Genomic DNA, 18,733 nt, shown 5'->3' on the forward strand with positions numbered 1-18,733 from the left:
CTGACATGTATTTACTATGTGGAAACATACCAGTAGTTAAACAGGTAAAACGAACAGCTAAATTAAACTTCAAAACCCTGACTTAAAGGTCCAGCAGAAAGTCCATGACTTATGACCTACCATAAATTACAATAATCTCTGGTCTGCCAGGATCAAATAACCTTGATTGATTCTTAATAGTAACATTTTTCCTTAAGTTATTAATAGGGATCTTTCCTAAAAGTTGGATTTTATTCTCCAAAGTCATGTCTTTGTTGTGTGTATCTCCACAGCATTTGCTGTTCGGAGTCTCCTGTAAGTTGTAATTCAGCATCTTTTAACATTTGTTTTCCGATTGAATAGAATAAATCCATTCTCCAATCTCCACCAATCTTCTTGAGAAAATTGAGTTCATCCCTGAACAATTCTATCCACTTTGTCTTTCAAATCCATACCTCTAACCAACTTGCATTTTCCGAATCAGGTCTGCTGGCAGCAAATTACATTCAAATCCATCTGGTTGCAACTGCTGTTACCTGCATTTGATTATCTTCTTTGAGATGGTTGAAAATCACTCTTACTTTATCAAACTTTTTATCCAAATATTCAAATTGGGTTTGTAAGTTGAAAAGTATTTTCCCCCCAATTTTCCCCAAAAGCCTTCTCTTGATATATTGTTTGCATTTTGACTATATTTTGATATAGTCCAGGATACTTCAGTAGTTGAACTTTTGCAGCTGAACTTTTACAGCTTATAAAAAGCTCTTTTCAAAGACAAGAAAAGCACCATAGCAAATTAGCCTTGAAAAAGCATAGAAAAGAACTTCCCCAACATAAAAAAGAGATTTTCATTAAAAAAAATTAAAAATGTAAGAGCAGACCTTTTTAAAAAATTACAAAAGTATGAAATCCCTACAGTGAAAGTTTGATACAAACGTAAATCAAATCAGATCTTTTTTCACTATCCAGAGTCTGCTGTGGAGGAAGCGGAAGTGATTTACAATAACTAATAAAACAATAAAAAGAAAATTAAAAAAAACATTTTAAAAGCCAGCAGGGGTTTAAATTAGATCAGCATTCAACCAGTCGATTAACATTTAAAAGTAAAACTCAAAAGAAAATATCAAAACGTGCTTTTAAAACCCAGGTGTTCTTAAGACAACTGGCAGCTGGAAGGAAAGGCAGCCTAGCCCTCCAACTTCTCACACTGAAAATTGCAACCTTCTAGGTCCAGTCATCTGAAGGGCCTCTGGTGGCTCAGACTGCTAAGACAGTCTGTTATTAACACAGCTGCTTGCAATTACTGCAGGTTCAAGTCCCACCAGGCCCAAGGTTGACTCAGCCTTCCATCCTTTATAAGGTAGGTAAAATGAGGACCCAGATTGTTGGGGGCAATAAGTTGACTTTGTATATAATATACAAATGGATGAAGACTATTGCTTAACATAGTGTAAGCCGCCCTGAATCTTTGGAGAAGGGCGGGATATAAATGCAAATTAAAAAAAAAAAAAGGTCATCTTGGGCCATTCCTAGCAGTTCCCATTCGAATCTGGGAAGCGAGCTGCCAAAGAGCCAGCTTTGGCTGTGAAACCAGCTGTCTGTCAGCAGGGGTAGATGGGAAACTCCTGCCGATTTAGAACACTGTCTTGGGGGGAAGGCTGTCAACTAAGTGTTGATCCATTGGCTGTAACAGGAATTGACTGAATGGCTTCTCACCTGAGCTGTCAAAAAAACTATCAAAAGCTGAGAGAGAGGCCCAAAGTTACCAAGCTGGCTTTAACAGCTAAAGTAAGATTAGAATTCAGTCTTCTAGGTTTCTAGTCTGGTACCTTAAACACTATCCTGTTCTCATCTTTCAGAAACAATTTATTTGCAGTAAATTTAATAAAAAAGAGAAAATGGTATAATGTTGATTTTGAAAATTTTATAGATCACAATTATAAAATGAAAAGGCATTTGGAGTTCAGAAATCCTGGAGGAACTGAGTTTTTTAAAAAATTAAGGGAAAATACTGGTAATTTACAACACAACTCCAGTAATTCCCAGTCCAGAATTGCTTCTGTCTAGCTCTCCTTGAATATATATTACTTAAGCAAGCCTATCAGAATCTATCACATTGCTTGCTTACTGTATGCAATTCAAATTACAATCTCATTTGACTTAGAAAAAGGATATCTAAATATTCAAAGATTAACTATTACAAAAATATTTTTACTTTACACAAGAATATGGGCAAAGTGGTTTTTAAGTAATATATAGATTAGTAATCTTACAATTACTATATCTTCCTGAGGTGTAGACAGAAGGCCAACTCAATCAGCCCTCTTTTAATTTGCATGCCATGGAAATAAGGAAAATAAAAACATTGACACTGATAGTTTCTTGAGAGCACAAAACTTGGTATTTCTTTGCAACTTTAATATTTACTAAATGGTGATGTGGAAATACATTGTAATCCCTGCCCCCCAAATCAAATTACCAGAAGACTTGTCATGGCTCAGGGAAAAGGGAAAGAGCAAGTACGGGTAGTCCTTGACTTATGACCACAACTGAATCCAAAATTTGTTGCTAAGTGAGACATTTATTAACTGAGTTTGCCCTATATTACAACCTTTCTTCCCAGGTGTTAAGTGTATTATTGCAGATATAAGTTAGTAACGTTGTTAAATGAATCTGGCTTCCCCATTGACTTTGCTTGTCTGAAGGTCACAAAAGGTGACCCTGGAACACTGCAACTGTCATAAATGTGAATCAGTTGCCAAGCAACCAAATTTTGATCATGTGAGCAACAGTCATGTGAAAAAGAGTCACAAGTCATTGTCAGTGCCGTTGTAACTTTGAACGGTCACTAAATGAACTGTTTTAAGTCAATGACTACCTGTATATTAGCACCAAACACTTTTTCCTCATTAGTTTTTAGACTATAGTGAAGTCACAAGCTGCAGCTAAATACTTTATAATCTTTAACCCCAGCCTATAGCTCCAATGAACATATATAGAAGTTGAGCTCATTTAAAAATTATACTGATCTAGAAATCCATAAACAGTTACAGGGAACTAGATACCCCTCTATATGCATCTAAAGGATTTCAGTTCTTCTCTGAAACTCCAGTTGCGGATGCTCTGCTCAAGGTTCTTTTAAAGTTCCACTCAGCAAGAATCTTTGCTAAGAAAATGTACAACTTCATGGATCAAGAGCATAGATAATGCTCTTACCTAATGTTTGAAGAAATCACCATTAAAGCAATTAAGCCTTAAAGCATTCATAAACAAGTCAGTCCTTGCAGAAGATCATTCAGCTGTAATATACTGTAGGCAAATTTAGTTTCAAAGAAAAATGTTCAGATTTAATAATATACTTAAGTATTTTACAGATTAGCTATATAAAGGTATCCAACTCCATCACTATCAAACAAAATTTGTTTGGTTATATGGATTCCAGGGGATCACTAAGGATGATATATAAACAAAAAAAAGAAAAAAGAAAAAAAAACAGAAAAACTGAATGGCTATGTAATGATCTCTTCAAAAAGTGTTCATGTATCATGACTAAGTTTTCTTTGTCGGAGTGGGTAGCGTGTCTGTGGAGAACATGATGATCTCTTTATTTTAAGTAGAACAGAATTACTGATAGCAGTTTGTGAAGGTATGACTTCCACTTGGGATGCAAGGTTTTTGACATCGTTTTTATTCTCTTTTTTAACTTCAGAAACAAACATTATTTCTTGATGGAGTCTGCACTGTTCCAAAGTTTGTTGTAAAGACAATGCTTTTGAGAAGCCTTCTGCTTTTTCCACAAGGGATGACAGGGACTGGAGATGGCAGGACCAAAAAAAACACCAAAAACAATTCCAGGTTAGTCAAATTGACCTACTATATATCCTGGGAGTACCCAGGCTTATTCCTAAGCCACTTTAATGAATTCTAGCAATAGTACATTAAACATCAATTCAGACGTGATATGTATTACAAACCTTCCCTAAAACCACTTTGTAATTTCAATACACATTTAAAAGGACTAAAGTTGTAGATTCTATTGGGAGTTGTAGATTCAAAACATACCTAGATGATTCTACCGGTAAGTACAGCAGAAAAGTTCTGGATAGATCTATTTAGTTGAAAAATATGAGACTCCTTTAGTCTTTTTCTTAAAATAGTTAATGAATCAGGTTTTCACAAGTGTCCTATAACATTGCTTGACAATAAGTTAACATTAGGAATTTGTAAAACTATGCATTCCCTGAAAACCTGAAAATGGATATTTGGAGATTGGACTCTATGTAGGACATCATCAACCATTTCCTATCCTGGAAAATACACTTCTGGAAAGACACAAACCTTTCTAGAACTAGCATATCATTGCATTCCAGAGAATAGTAAAACATTTGAAGACTGGAATGTGTAATTTTTCACAGTGTTCTATTTCCAGCTTATGAATGCTACTAATGGGAACGGACTTTGTTGTACTTACAACTATCTTATGTCAGTTGGAGTTGAGTCATTAATGCATTTGCAATTGACCCATTATATCAATTAATCAACTAAATCTAGATACAACCCATTATATTTTTAGAAATCTCACCTTAAATGATTCTCCAGTATGTCTAGACATAGTTTTTGTTGAAAGTCTCAGTTCTACCATAGACTGATCTGGGGGGAAAAAGATTCATGTATTCTGTTAGAACATAAACCAAGAAAAATATCAATCTGCTGCATTGTAATCTACAAGAGAGAGAGAACGAGGAATGATATAGTAACATCAGCAATCTACTATTCCAAAGAGGCTATTTTATTCAACATCTAAAAATAAAAGTTCTAAAATATAGAAAAATACAAATGTTTTGTGGACCATGTTACTTCATTCTGCAATTTACTACCAATTTATTTTTGATAAGGAATCATATACTGTGACATTCAATGTGTTAAATATACAATCACTTCTGAAATATTCAAAACTAAAAATAAACCCTTTTCCTATCACATCTATAACTTCTCAGATGATTAGTGAGATTCTAAGGAACTCAGTTAAAGATATTTCATTCAAAATCCATATTAAGCATGCAACTCAATTACCATTGTTTTAGATTGGTCATATCTCCTCCTAACCTAAACCATACAGTGTTGCAAAGAGATGACAGAAAAAATAGCTGAATAAACTAATCTGAATTTCTTTGAAGAAATGAATAATTACACTGTAAATCAAACAGAAAAACAACTGCAGACTTGTAAATAAACATTGCTTTCCAGGATTTCACAGTCTCTAATCTGCCAGCTTCCCCCACAAATTTCTAAAATATGTATGGCTGGATAAATAAAAGCTCTTGTATATTATAATTTCATAGTATTTTTAAACAAAGCTATACAAAGGAGCAAAAATCTTCAAGTTGTTATTAATTATGCCATTTTAGCCTAATATTTATTTTAAAACCATATTTTAAAACAGACTTTCTGACAGAGTAACCTTTCTCAACTCAAAAAATTTGGGAAATCACTTTTCAGATAAAGACATCCAAGCAGTGTATCTTGAGCAATGTTCAGCCCTAGGAAGGCAATGGCAAATTACTTGTGAAATCTTGCCAAGAAAACTGTAAGGACTAGTTTAGACAGTCACCAGGAGTCAAAGGCACAATCCACCCTCTCCAAAAAACCCTTGCAAGTTTCTTCACTGGCTATACTTGTTTCTTCCTTCTATAAGTATCTTGTCTATTTTGCAGGAAGACTCTCACCATAGAATTGCAACTTGACTGAACAGGGTTTTGTTTTTTTTCCCAAATTTTGAATTCAAAATTTTCATAAGCCGCAAAAACTCACTGCTGTGAGATGTAGCCATATCAATTATCCCAAATAAATATAAAGACAAATAACCCTATTGGCCATGCCAAATGTTCACTTTGGGCTCTTTAACCTTTGTTGGTGACTATACAGTCCCCCCTTCAGCCAATATCAGCAAAAGCAAAAATTTGCAAATAGTGGCATTTAGTACTGCTTTTTGCAGGTACAGTTAAAATGTACCTAATAAAAAAAAGTTAAAGCTAGAAACAAATATAATGGAAAGCCTCTAGGATCATGCAGTTCTTTGCCTGCTAGTCTTACTGATCCTAGGGTGGTGTTTTCCCATGTATCTTCACTGTTCTTGTTTCCTGATTTGCTTTCCCAAGCATCTGTGTAATGCTGCAGCTTTTACTCTTTGAATCTCTTTCCTAAATTTAATTTCTATTTTCCTATTATAACTATCTGTAAGTAATTGCAATCCAGCAATTGGGTGATCATGGGTCACTCTTTCTCAGCCCTAGGAGAAAGGAAATGGTAAACCACTTCCAAAACTGCAGAGACTTGTCCAGGGATTTGCCAGGAGTCAACATTGATTCAGAGGCACATTAAAAAACAAGTCCAAATATAAAAATAAAAATCCTGACTCTCTTTACATTTGCTACCTTTTATATTAAAAATTCATTGAGCTGAGAACTGTCCCCTTGAACTTTCTAAAACTCAATGAAAACTGAAAGTATTATAACAGTAATAATTTATTTCTGGATGACTTATGGTCAGCTTGACTGAACTTGGACAAGTTATTGCCCTTTACTTCTGCATTCCATCTGTAAAATAGGAATAATGGGAAGAGTTACAGCATACGATGTATTGTAAAATCAGTACAAAACAATTGCTTGTGGATTTTTCCAAGATCAATTAACTTCATTTGAAAAGAAACAAGATTATTGCAATCAATCTCTCCCAGCAATCCTTATAAATATGTTTGTCCTGGTAGAATATTACATGATTGTACATCAGAGAAGTATTTAAAAAAACTAGATGTTTATACTACTTCAAAAACATGGGAAATGAAATAAGGAAATGAAAGCATATAATTCTGTCTTTCGTTTCTGGTGACTGTTGTTACTGCATAGGGATAGTTGCAAATTCCAGACTCTGCAAATAAGTTCATTCACCATATATTTGCACAATGTTTTCCTAAACATTATTTCCACTTCAGATTTTTTTAAAAAAAATCATGATAGTTTTACTTTATAATCCAACTAGCATGTGGAACTTGTGGTACAAATTTGCATGTAATAATTCTTCATTGCAAATAAATTACCATAAGCAATGTTTTTAAGTTAGAAGAAATGCTGCCTGAAGACAAGTTAAATTTGATAGTAAAATGCCTTATTTGCCTTAGTAAGTGTGCGATTAGTGATTCAAATGTTATGCTAAAAATAAAGTTAAATAGTGATATGATTGGTGTTTTTACTTTTACTGCTATATTTGACCTACTACACATTTTCAGAGCCTTATCAAAACATACATTCTTACTAGTAGCATCTAATAAAATGATATTATTTACTGCTTGTTATAAAGCAATAAAATTAATATTGAGCAGAATTAAGTTCAGCCTGTTGTCCCAGTTTCTCATGTCGTCCTTTGGGAAAATTGTCACCCCTAGTCTAAACACTATGGCTTGGAAGGTGGTAGAATTTAAACCATAAACTTTATATGGCATTGTTTTTTTCCCTGCAAAGCACTGGATCCCAAACCATAGGTTTTTTTTAAATCTTAAGTAGGTTTTTTTTTTTACAGTCAGAGTTCTTTGAAAGCATGATTGAAAAAAATAAGCATCACTGTTTAAAGTTTGCACACACCATGCTAGTGCTCACAGTGATTGGTGACTTTTACACACCCCAACTTAGCCCACCACTGCTGTTTTTTTAACATTGCAAATTGTGGGCTGTGTAAAACTAAAACTAAAAGTGAGTTTTATTGTGAAGTTTTTGTATTTTCACAATTGTTATGCAGGGGGTCCCTGAGACCTGAACATTATTTTAAGGGTTTTTCCAGGGCAAAAAATTTGGACAAGGCTATCTTAGACACTTTGTACATTATGCTTCCCCCCCACCACTAGAATTCATATCAAAAGCATAAAATGTCCCCACATATTGCCAGATTTTATCCCGTCTCCTTTTCCTCTCTTTTTTTCTTCCTTCCTTTCTTTCTTTCTTACACAGCACTTTTATGGACCTGCCAATTTTAGGATACCCTTTCCTTTAACTACTGGCATGTTGTCTAGTCCACAAAAACTTATGTCATATGAATAAGCTAAGTTATAACATATTTGGTTTTGGTCTTGGTGATGAATCAAGAGAGGTCCACTCTGGAAAAGAACAAACAGTTATGGAGCGTTTAAAACATGCAAATGCCAAATTCTATGAAAAGAAATGAAATATATCATTTCAGAAAATTACCTTGAGAAGGTTCCACTTTTATGTCTTGACAATTCAGAAAAGGTTGACAGCCCTAAACAGACAAACAAACGCATTTAAAATTTCTTTCCTCTGTTTGCATGATATCTTCTAAAATGTGACTAAATTCATGGTTAAAACATTTTGAATCTTAAGCAAATAAAAATTGTTATCCATATATGTATCTGTAATACATCTCAGTAAAAGCAGTTATTATTTGATTTGTAAATTTAGCAAAAGCAGGTTTTGCTGTCTCATCCCATATAGTCCTATATAGGGTTTCCTGCTTAAGCAGGGAGTTGGACTAGAAGACCTCCAGGTTCCTTCCAATCCTGTTAGTCTGTTAAATCCTCATTGATCTTACAGTGACCTTCTGAAGTATAATGCTGAACAAGGGGCACTTATGGCAGGCCTTTGAAATTGTGACCACTGCAGTGTCCCTACGATAATGGAATAGCAATTTCAGTGCTTGGCAACTGGCTCACAATTATGATGTTGCAGCAGCCCTCAGTCATTCATGACTTTCACTGATGGCTTTTCACAAATGGAATCAACAGGGAAGCTGACAGGAGGATATAAAAGGCAATCAATCATATGACTACAGGATGCTGTGTAACCACTTAGGATTCTCCTAACAGTGGCAACTGGGACCTCTGTCGTAAGTTACAATCGCAATGTTTAGTGACAAAGTTCCCACTCCCAATTACTGCTAGTAAGGGAGGAATACCTGTAGTAACTACATGAGTTAAATGATGTTATTACAATATATTTTATATTCTAATCTGAATAACCAATTTTCTGTATTATCTAACTTTACAGCAATTTGGATGACTAATAAAACAGTGCCCCCTGCTGCAAGATGTAGGATAAGGTAGATTTCTTATTTAAAAAATTCAGACTTTTATTAAAAAATGTTATCAGTGATTGTAAGTAACCGAACAGTCACTTCTCCCGTCTTACTGGGTTCCTGAAAATGTTTTACAGATATTTTTCTTTTACTCAAAACCATTTTTTGGGAGTTCTGTATTTTGTATTTTAAACTTGTTTGAAACAAAATAAATATATATTTAAGAAAAACCTGCAAAGCAAGTGTTCTCAAATATGCAACTTTGTGCCCTCAGAAAGCCAGTGAGACAAAACGAGAACGTGTATCTGTCCCAAAACAAACAGCACATAGGAAGAAAAGGGAAAATGCTAGAAGGCACCTATACACATATATACACATATATGTCTTAGCTACAGATTATAAAAATAGCAATAAAAAGCAGAAGAAAGGTTTTATTTTAAAAAAATAATTCAGATACTGGAGGACATGCTGCTATAGAGAATGTCACTTCGTTAACGTTCAATGGAGTACAGCCTGCCAAATACAGAGATTCTGGTCCTGGGACAAGAAGTAAGATCAGGAAGAAAATGTTGGACTGACTTGAAAGAGTGTGGAAAGACCAGGAGGAGAGATTGTGATGTGTGTTTGAAGATTCAGAAGTGAAACAGTGGAGCTATGTGAATTAATGCCTTTGTTTGTTAGCAAACAGCTGGGAGAACTCACAGGCATTATCATCTCAATAATTGAGATAAGGAGGGGAACAAAAAGCCATAATAGAGTACAAATGAATAGTGAAATAAAGACTTGAGAGGGAGGAAAGCTAACTGTTTAAGATTTATTATTGTATCATCTTATGTATATACTAATTTTGTAAACATATTCACTTGTATAACACTAGATCCCACTAGTTTATTAGCATAGAAATAATATCCTGCTTACAATCACTCACGCCTTGGTTATCTTTCATATGGATTACTGTAATACTTTCTACATGGGGATGCAACATGTGTCTGTAAGCACTTATGTGCACCCCTTGATCGGGCTATATTACACTTCTCCCTGTGGGTTGTGTTAGTTGGCAGTTTGCTTCTGGGTATAATTCAAAGGTTATCTCTGACTCCTTCTCTCTCCAAATACGACTATTTATTCCATCAGTTCTGGCAGAAGGGACACCCTTTGGTCCTGTCAGCCAAGGAGTATTGTCTAGAAGAGCTAAGAATTTTTGCAAAGTCTTGAAAACATGGTTTTGCCAAAAGACATGGAGAATGAGCTAGAGCCTGTGCAGTGGCTGCATTTAATGCTATGGATGGTTGTGGTCACCTTGGCTATGCATACACACACAGACACAGATGTGTGTGTGTATGTATGTGTGTGTGTGTATATATCTATCCACGTTTCCCCGAAAATAAGACCCTGTCTTATATTTTTTTGAACCCTGAAATAAATGCTTGGCCTTATTACCATGCGCTCAAAAGCCCAATTTGGCTTATTATCAGGGAATTTCTTCTTTTTGGGGAAACAGGGTACACACACACATATGCATACATACACATATACATACACACATATGCATACATACATGTTTGTAAACTCAGAGTCATGTATTAAAAGAGGTGGCTATATAAAACTAACAGTGTCCACAATAAAATTCTTTAAGTACTGGCTGTATATGTGTCTATATCAGCTCCTATCCTGAACTTCTCTCTAATAAGCGTCTTTTTTAAAGCTTTAAGCAAGTAGGCATATGTACTTCCCTGCATCACAATAATTTATAATAGATTTTAGTGATTACAACATTACCTCACCTTAGTAACATATTAGAATAGAATAGAATAGAATTTTTTATTGACCAACTGTGATCGGACACACAAGGAATTTGTCTTGGTGCATACGCTCTCAGTGTACATACAAGAAAAGATACATTCATCAAGAATCATAAGGTAAAACACTTAATGATAGTCATAGGGTACAAATAAGCAATCAGGAAACAATATCAATATATTGTTCAATATCAATTAAACTAGGCTCCTACACTATAATCTGGTATTCATAGATATCTGCTACTGCAGTAAGCAAATCATTATCTGATTCTCTCAAAGTAAATATTTTCACCCAATGATTTAAGAATTCAAATTACTCACCAACAATTTTTGTTGCATTTTAATGCCTTTAACAACATTTATTTGTATTTTTCTAGGATATTGATTACGCTTGGAAGCCACTTCCACAATTAATTCATCAAGCTGGTCTTCAAGGAGTTTAATGTCTGTGTCTATTTTACAAAAAAAATAGAAATGTTTAATATTTGAAAAGCATAGAATGTGGATTTATTTTTAACTTCAATTGGCAGAGAAAAAGATACATATATATCATCATCTTGACCAGGTATATATGAAAGTATAAAGGGAAAAGATTTATTACAGTAAATTTTTTATTCATTATTAAATTTAAAATTGTGAAACAAATTTGAATTTATGTTATATGACAAACTGTATGATAAACCCATAAAAAGCCAACCAATACAAAAGCAATCCAACTAATGATTTACTGCATCGAAACCGTAAGAATTAACTGTCTAATCAAATTTGGTTTAGAAATTATTGCTTGGAAAGACTAGTTTCTTGACATAAATCATTTGAAATGAAAAAGAAAAAAAGAATCATGTGCAACAAACTGACTGGAATTCTTCTTCAAGTAAACATAAAAATACAGGTACAGGTAGTCCTGTACCTTAATGACCACAATTGGTAATGGAATCCCAGTCATTGAGCAAAGCAACCGTCAAGTGAAATGCCCATGTGACTGCTTCATTCAATGACTGCAATTTCTGCACTTCCACTTGCAGTTATTAACTTGTCTCCTAGGTCGTTAAGAAGAGCGAGTGAAAGGTCTGCTTTCTGGCAGATGAAATCCATCAGAAGACAATCCTTTGGCTCTCAAATGTTCTTGCAGCCAGCTGAAGGATTTCAGCTCCCCTCACTGCATGGGGAGCGGGTGGGGGGGGAGAGGAAGAAATGCTTTGGTAGGCTATGGTGCTGAAATCTTCTGTATCTCGCTCTGTTCCTGTTGGCCATGGAAGACTTAAACTCCCCTCTGTCCCTTCCGCTTGCAACCATCTCTGCCGGTATCTGCATTGACTTTCTGGGGAAGCCAGCAGAGAAGATTGCAAATGGTGTTCACTTTTTGGGGTGCTTGGCATGTGGTCATAAATGTGAACCAATTACAAAGTGTCTGAAATGGAATCACTCAACCAAAGGAGGGGGTGGCGAAACATTTTACGACAGGTGAAAGTGTCTTATGGGTAATAAAGCACTCTTTCCAAGGTTGTTGTACCTTTAAACAGTCATTAAACGACCCTGACATAAATCAAGGCTTACCTATATTGGTACTATATTACTAAGTATTTTGAAAAGCCTCAATGGTTAAATACGAGTTACTTTAAAAAAATTCTGGAGAAAGAGGTTTGTCCAAAACTCACAAAATAATCAACTGTACCACACCATTCATCCATCTTTCTATATGAGACATTTAAAATTTAAAAACATATACACACTCTTTATTTAAGTTTGCTTGGTACCTTGAAATCAGGACACTCCCCTCTAAAAGTGCATATATCTAAGTATTAAGTTTCATAAAAATATATGTTTACATCAGGAATTCCAAACATTCCTGAATTCCCCAAAGAAGCTTTAAATTATAAGCATAACTGTTATTGAGTATGGATACCAGATATGGGCTGCAAAAATCTAACCAGCTGTTAAGAAATATAGAATGGTGTACTGGTTTGCTGCCATTTTATAATCTGGTAAGAATTTTTAATTTTGGTGCCTTTGAGCTAGTGTTTACTCCTGGAAACTGCCTGGACAAGCCCTTAAAATTTTCTTGGTAAGATTTCAAAGTGGTTTGCCACTACTTCTTTCCTAGGGCTGGAGACAAAGTGACTGGCCCAAGGTCACCCAGCTGTCTTTGGTCTAAGGCAGGATTAGTACTCATTATCTCTTTGTTTTTAGCCTTGTACTTTAACCATGATACCAAACTGGCACTATAGAATTCATAACCGCTACTTAAAATAAAACAGCAAATTAAAAAGAGAGTCAATAATTCAATTGAAATGAAATATAGTACAACTTTTTTTTACAAATGCTGTTATTAATTCACATCATTTTATACTAGAGAGTCTTATATAATTATAAACTGTCTTCTACAAATTGTAACAAGCCAACAGGTGGCAGTAGCAGACCCTTTAATCTGAGATGACAGGAAAAGAACAGAAAATATTTCTGCATATAAAGTATATGTGTCAGGTTCCCGTGTATGAAGAAAACTCCACACACACAAAAGATGGTTTGAATCCTTTACCAGCACGAACTAACATCTATAATGGATGTTATAGGAAGATTTTGTTGGAGCTAATGCTTTGTGCTCCCTACCACCTTATAAAGCTTTTTCACCCAGGTGACCCTTAACCCGGCTCCTGCCTACTCATTAATCATTGTTCCATTAGATACTGTAATTAGGCATTACTCCCGCATGCTCCCAGCCTGCTGACCACTCCTCCAGATTGGCCAGCATTCCAGCCATTTCCAAGCCTCTCCAGAGTAGTCACTATTACAGCCATTTTCCAAACTCCTCTGTAACTCTCAGACTCGCAGCCTCTCAGCTGCCCTCAACCGCTGCTCAATCAGCAGAGAGAGGGATCCTCATGTTGCTTGGTGGCCAGGAGGTAAGCTGAGGAGCCAGGATGCCATGGGAGCCGCCGTGTCACCAGAACTTCCACACCCACAGGAATGACAGCTCCGACACGCAGCCACATGTTGGGGCTGACATATGATCTATTATGTTACAGTCTCCTCACTATAAATGGAGGTTTCCCCTATACTGTATCTATAACTAATATTTTTAAACCAGACTAATATTGCAAGGAATTGTACTGCTAAAGGAACTGAGTAATTCTGTTCACAATAAAATATAGGTAGTCCTTGATTTATGACAACAACTGAGCCCAAAATTTCTGTTGTTAAGTGAAACATTTGTTAAGTGAGTTTTGCCCCATTTTATGACCTTTCCTGCATAATTGTTAAGTGAATCATTGCAGTTGATAAATTAGCAACACGGTTAAGTGAATCTGGATTACCCATTGACTTGCTGGTCAATAAGTCACATTTTTCAGTGCTGTTGTAATTTTTAATGGTCACTAAATGTACTGTTGTAAGTCGAGGACCACCTGTAATTTCTTATGCATAAGATTTTCCAACAGTATTAGTCAAGATCTTGCATATTAACTCTAAAGATATTTTAAAATTAATATACCATTTTGAAGATCTGATGATTCCTGCCATGGCAGCCCATTAACAGTGATATTCTCTTGTACAGCTCTTTCAAAGTTCTGTATAAAATGAACAAAAATATATACAGATATGAATATATAATGTAAGAGTTCTTAAAAAGATACCTTTAAATGCCAATACTGGATCACAAAATGGACCAGCAAGGAATGACATTGGTAAACAGCATTCGGACAAAGCACATCCATTCAACAAAACACATCCACAATATTTAGAAGCACAATGATGTTCTCATGTTGATAGATATATTACAAGATAGTTTCTAACCTTCAGCACATTCCAACATTCAGCAACAAGGCGTCAAACATTTTGCATGACAATGCACAGAATTATGGGGAATAAATGCTCATTACAGACACTAGTATTTTCATAAGAAGAAATGAATGCAAAATTCAACTCTATTAATATATAGTCACTAATACCTGAAAAAAACCCCCTCTGTGTTGCTAAACAGAAAACTCAAGGCAAATTAATGGATGTAATAAGTCCGCTGCTCTTTCTGAAACAAATTGCCCAGTTCAGATTGTACCTTATATACAGAAAGATACTATTAATTTCTGTCAAGGGAATAATTGCAAAGAACCTTCGACTTCTCTTGTCTGTTTTCACAATTAATTTTACCAGTTAAAAGAAAATATTTTTCCCAAAAAAATAAGAGAAGGGAAACTCTGACATGTACTTTAGAGAAAGTACATCCTAACTGGTAGACAGTCTCTAGCACTCAATTGTCAGAAATTATTTTCTGGAACTCAAAATAGGGTTTAATTTTTGGGGGTTTTTTGTATGCAAAGCTAGAGGCAGAGGCATTATCAATTTGAAAGTCAGTCCTTTTCAGATTTTTATGAACTCATTAGATGACCACAGTCAAGCAAGTCTTGACTTATGCAGAGCATACTAGTTTACTTTATTTACTATCATAATTACAAAATCTAAATACTTACTAAGGAAAGATCTCAGGATTTCCAAGCATAACATAACAAACACATTTCAAAATTTTAGGAAAAAAACCTTGCCTGGCAAATACATGTAAATACACAAGAGCAACTTTCCCTAACAGAATCTGCAGGTTTTTTTATTTAATAAATGGCTGTTTTAGTGCCAAAGCTTCATTTTAAATACTATTAATAACTTTTAAAGATATTAGTAATTGATTACCAGTCTAGCTTAGTTTCTATTGGCTATTTCTAATACAGGCTTTTTTTTAAATTAAGATCAATGTCTTAAGGTGTTAACTTCTACAACAATTTCTGCATTAATTTTGAAATCTCTTCAGGGATGTTTAGCACCTTCCTCTTGAATCTTTCTTATGTATGTACACAATGCATTTCTTCTTATGAAAATATTTGTTTCTATTGTTCCATATTGCTTTTCAATGCTTTTACAACTGATAGTTATTTGCCTTTCTGATCTTCCCACAAAAAAAAAAATCACAAATAAATAAAAAGGCTTGCTGTCATACTGCATTTAAAAATCAGCAACATTTATAATTTCTGGAGTTTAAAGATGAAAAGTGGTTAGGATGTATAATGGCACATATAAGTGGGAGAGGAAATATAAGGTTGGCGGCCCCCAGGGGGAGAGCCTTCTCTGTGGCAGCACCGGCCCTTTGGAACGAGTTGCCTCCGGGTTTACGCCAACTTCCCCACCTCCGGACCTTCAAGCGGGAATTGAAGACATTACTATTTCATCGGGCGGGACTGGCCTAAGTATATTTTAATGTGTATTTTAACTGTATTTTAAGGGGTTTTAAGTCGGTCTTTGACCGTTTTAGTTGATGGCCTTGTTAATATTTGTTTTTAAATTCTTTTAAATTTGCTATTTATTTGTTATATTTTAAGATGGCTGTACACCGCCCTGAGTCCTTCGGGAGAAGGGCGGTATAAAAGTTTAATAATAAATAAATAAATAAATAAATAAATAAATAAGGTTCTGGTTACTAAGTTACTAAGGTTGGAGACCCCCTGATTTAGAACAAAGGATTGTCCTAAGAATTGCCCTATTCTGCCAAACAACGCCCCTCAATTTTTTATTTTTTTTATTTATTTATTTTGTCATAACATTATATACAGGAACATATATTGAAAGGAAACAATAGAACAGGAACGGTAGTACTTTTGTGCACTTATGCACGCCCCTTATAGTCCTCTTAGGAATGGGGTGAGGTCAATGGTAGACAGTTTTTGGTTAAAGCTTTTAGGAGTTGGAGAGGAGACCACAGAGTCAGATAGTGTATTCCAAGCATTAACAACTCTGTTACTGAAGTCATATTTTCTGCAATCAAGTTTGAAGCGGTTGACATTAAGTTTGAATCTATTGTTTGCTCTTGTATTATTGCTATTGAAGCTGAAGAAGTCCTTAACAGGAAGGACATTGCAATAGATGATTCTGTGTGTTAAACATAGGTCTTGTCTGAGTCGGCGGAGTTCTAAGTTTTCTAAACCCAAGATTTCAAGTCTGGTGGAATAAGGTATTTTGTTGTTGACAGAGGAGCGGAGAACTCTTCTTGTAAAATATTTTTGGACTCGTTCAATTGTATTAATGTCAGAGATGTGTATGAGTTCCAGACAGATGAGCTGTATTCAAGAATGGGTCTGGCAAATTTTTTGAATGCTCTGGTTAACAGTGTTGAGTTTTTGGAAAAGAAGCTACGCAGAATTAGGTTTACAACTCTTAGAGCCTTTTTTGCTATATAGTTGCAGTGGGCTTTGGCACTTAGATCATTTGATATGAAAACTCCAAGGTCCTTAACAGGGTCAATCAATTCAATATGTATTTAAAATCTTCATCTGGTAGAAGTGATCTTAATGAAAAGCAATTCAAATAAAACCTGCCGCCATCCCTCCTTAGCAGCCCAACCCTCAACCCGGTCGAGCCATCTCAGCCTGACTCCTCTTACCCAAAGCGCTTCCCCTACAGCCTGTTCCAAGTTCTCGGACTCCACAGCCTGATCGGCTCCGAGTCTGCGCACTAAAGGTCTGCAGTGATCCAGCAACTCGCCCGTCCATCGGCGCGAAAGGCACTGCACTCGGGGCTCCTGACGCGGCTGCGGAGGACAAGCCGCCGCCGCCGCAGCCGGCGGCAGCGCCTCCATCTCGTCTGCCGTTTCCCGCCCTCTTTCAAAGCCGTTCTGACTTTCTCGCCCAACCCGGAAGTAGAAGCAAGCGATCCTCATTTAACGCTTTGCCACGCCCCCACCCCCGACGGTGGAATCCAGAAATAGGTCCGGGTAGAAACAGCAACTGGGACGGCTGCAGTTCTGAGTTGCCAGGATGGGAGCGGTGGATTGTCACTGCCATCTCGCGGCACCCGAATTTCAGAGGGTAAATAAATAGGTTTGGATGAAAGTGTGGAGGGGAAATACCAAAATCCTTACTGAAAGCTCTTAACCTTTGCAAAAGAATCGCGAGCTTTCTTTATCTGGAAATATTGTTATTTAAGGATTAGGAAGGATTTTGGTCAGGGGTTTCCAACCTTGGCAACTTGAAGACTTGTGCACTTCAACTCCCAGAATTCCTCAGCCAGCAAAGCTGGCTGAGGAATTCTGGGAGTTGGAGTCCACAAGTCTTCAAGTTGCCAAGGTTGGAGACCCCTGATTTAGGTTACTATTTGATATGGCAATGTCTGCCCGAACTTGCCGGGTACCATTTATTTATTTATTCAGTTTCTATACCTGCCCATCTCAGTCAATGACTCTGGGCAGCTTGCAATTCAAAACGAAAATGATTATTATATCAATCTGTAAATATGTTGGTTCTGTTGGGGAGAGAATTTTCCCAAAGATTGCAAATGTTTGTGGATCTTCTTTGGTTATACTATGAAGGCATATCTTCCTGACTCTACTTAGGGCTGATAAGGATGCAGAATTCTGAATGACTTCTAAATGGGTACAGTGAATACTGAAAGCAACAGAAGAAGAATCTATAAAAGTTCTAGCCAAATTATGCCAGCATATCTGGATAAAGACACAGTTGTCAACAGATTGGAAGAGGTCAATCTACGTTCCAATACCAAAGAAAACAGGTAGTCCTCAACTTCTGACCACACTTGAGCCCAAAATTTATGTTGCTAAGTGAAACATTTGTTAAAGTGAGTTTGCCCCATTTTACAACTTTTCTTTGCACAGTTGTTAATTGCATCATTGCATTTGTTAAACTAGTAACATGGTTGTTGAGTGAACCTGGATTCCCCATTGACTTTACTTGTCAGGTCACAAAAGCTGATCACATGACCCCAGAACACTGCAACCGTCATAAATATGAACCACTTGCCAAGCATCTGAATGTTAATCATGTGACCATAGGGATGCTGCAAAGGTTGTAAGTGTGAAAACCAGTCATAATCACTTTTTT

General features: G+C 35.9%; 2 protein-coding genes across 5 annotated transcripts in view; one reads left to right on the forward strand and one right to left on the reverse strand.

The window, feature by feature from the left end:
* Positions 1 to 17,638, reverse strand: NSL1 (NSL1 component of MIS12 kinetochore complex). The gene is made up of 6 exons (XM_058165361.1): positions 17,281 to 17,638; positions 14,350 to 14,425; positions 11,181 to 11,311; positions 8,217 to 8,268; positions 4,562 to 4,629; positions 1 to 3,791 (listed from the first exon to the last, which is right to left on the reverse strand). Exons 1-6 carry the CDS (start codon positions 17,554 to 17,556, stop codon positions 3,516 to 3,518), a joined length of 879 nt encoding a protein of 292 aa, XP_058021344.1. The 5' UTR covers positions 17,557 to 17,638; the 3' UTR covers positions 1 to 3,515.
* The window catches only part of TATDN3 (TatD DNase domain containing 3), a 14,146-nt gene continuing 12,978 nt past the window's right edge, over positions 17,566 to 18,733 (forward strand). The window contains exons 1-2 of one of the 4 annotated variants that reach the window (XM_058165364.1): positions 17,607 to 17,704; positions 18,229 to 18,404. Coding sequence is in view for 2 of the 4 variants with exons in the window: in XM_058165363.1 (XP_058021346.1) it covers positions 17,654 to 17,704 (51 nt within the window). In the remaining 2 variants the exon portion in view is untranslated. Of the gene's footprint in view, positions 17,705 to 18,228; positions 18,405 to 18,733 lie in introns of all 4 variants that reach the window. The other 3 variants (XM_058165363.1, XM_058165362.1, XM_058165365.1) reach the window with 3 other exon arrangements.

The sequence above is a fragment of the Ahaetulla prasina genome, chromosome 1 (assembly GCF_028640845.1).
Source record: "Ahaetulla prasina isolate Xishuangbanna chromosome 1, ASM2864084v1, whole genome shotgun sequence".
In the NCBI taxonomy this organism is placed as follows: domain Eukaryota; kingdom Metazoa; phylum Chordata; class Lepidosauria; order Squamata; family Colubridae; genus Ahaetulla; species Ahaetulla prasina.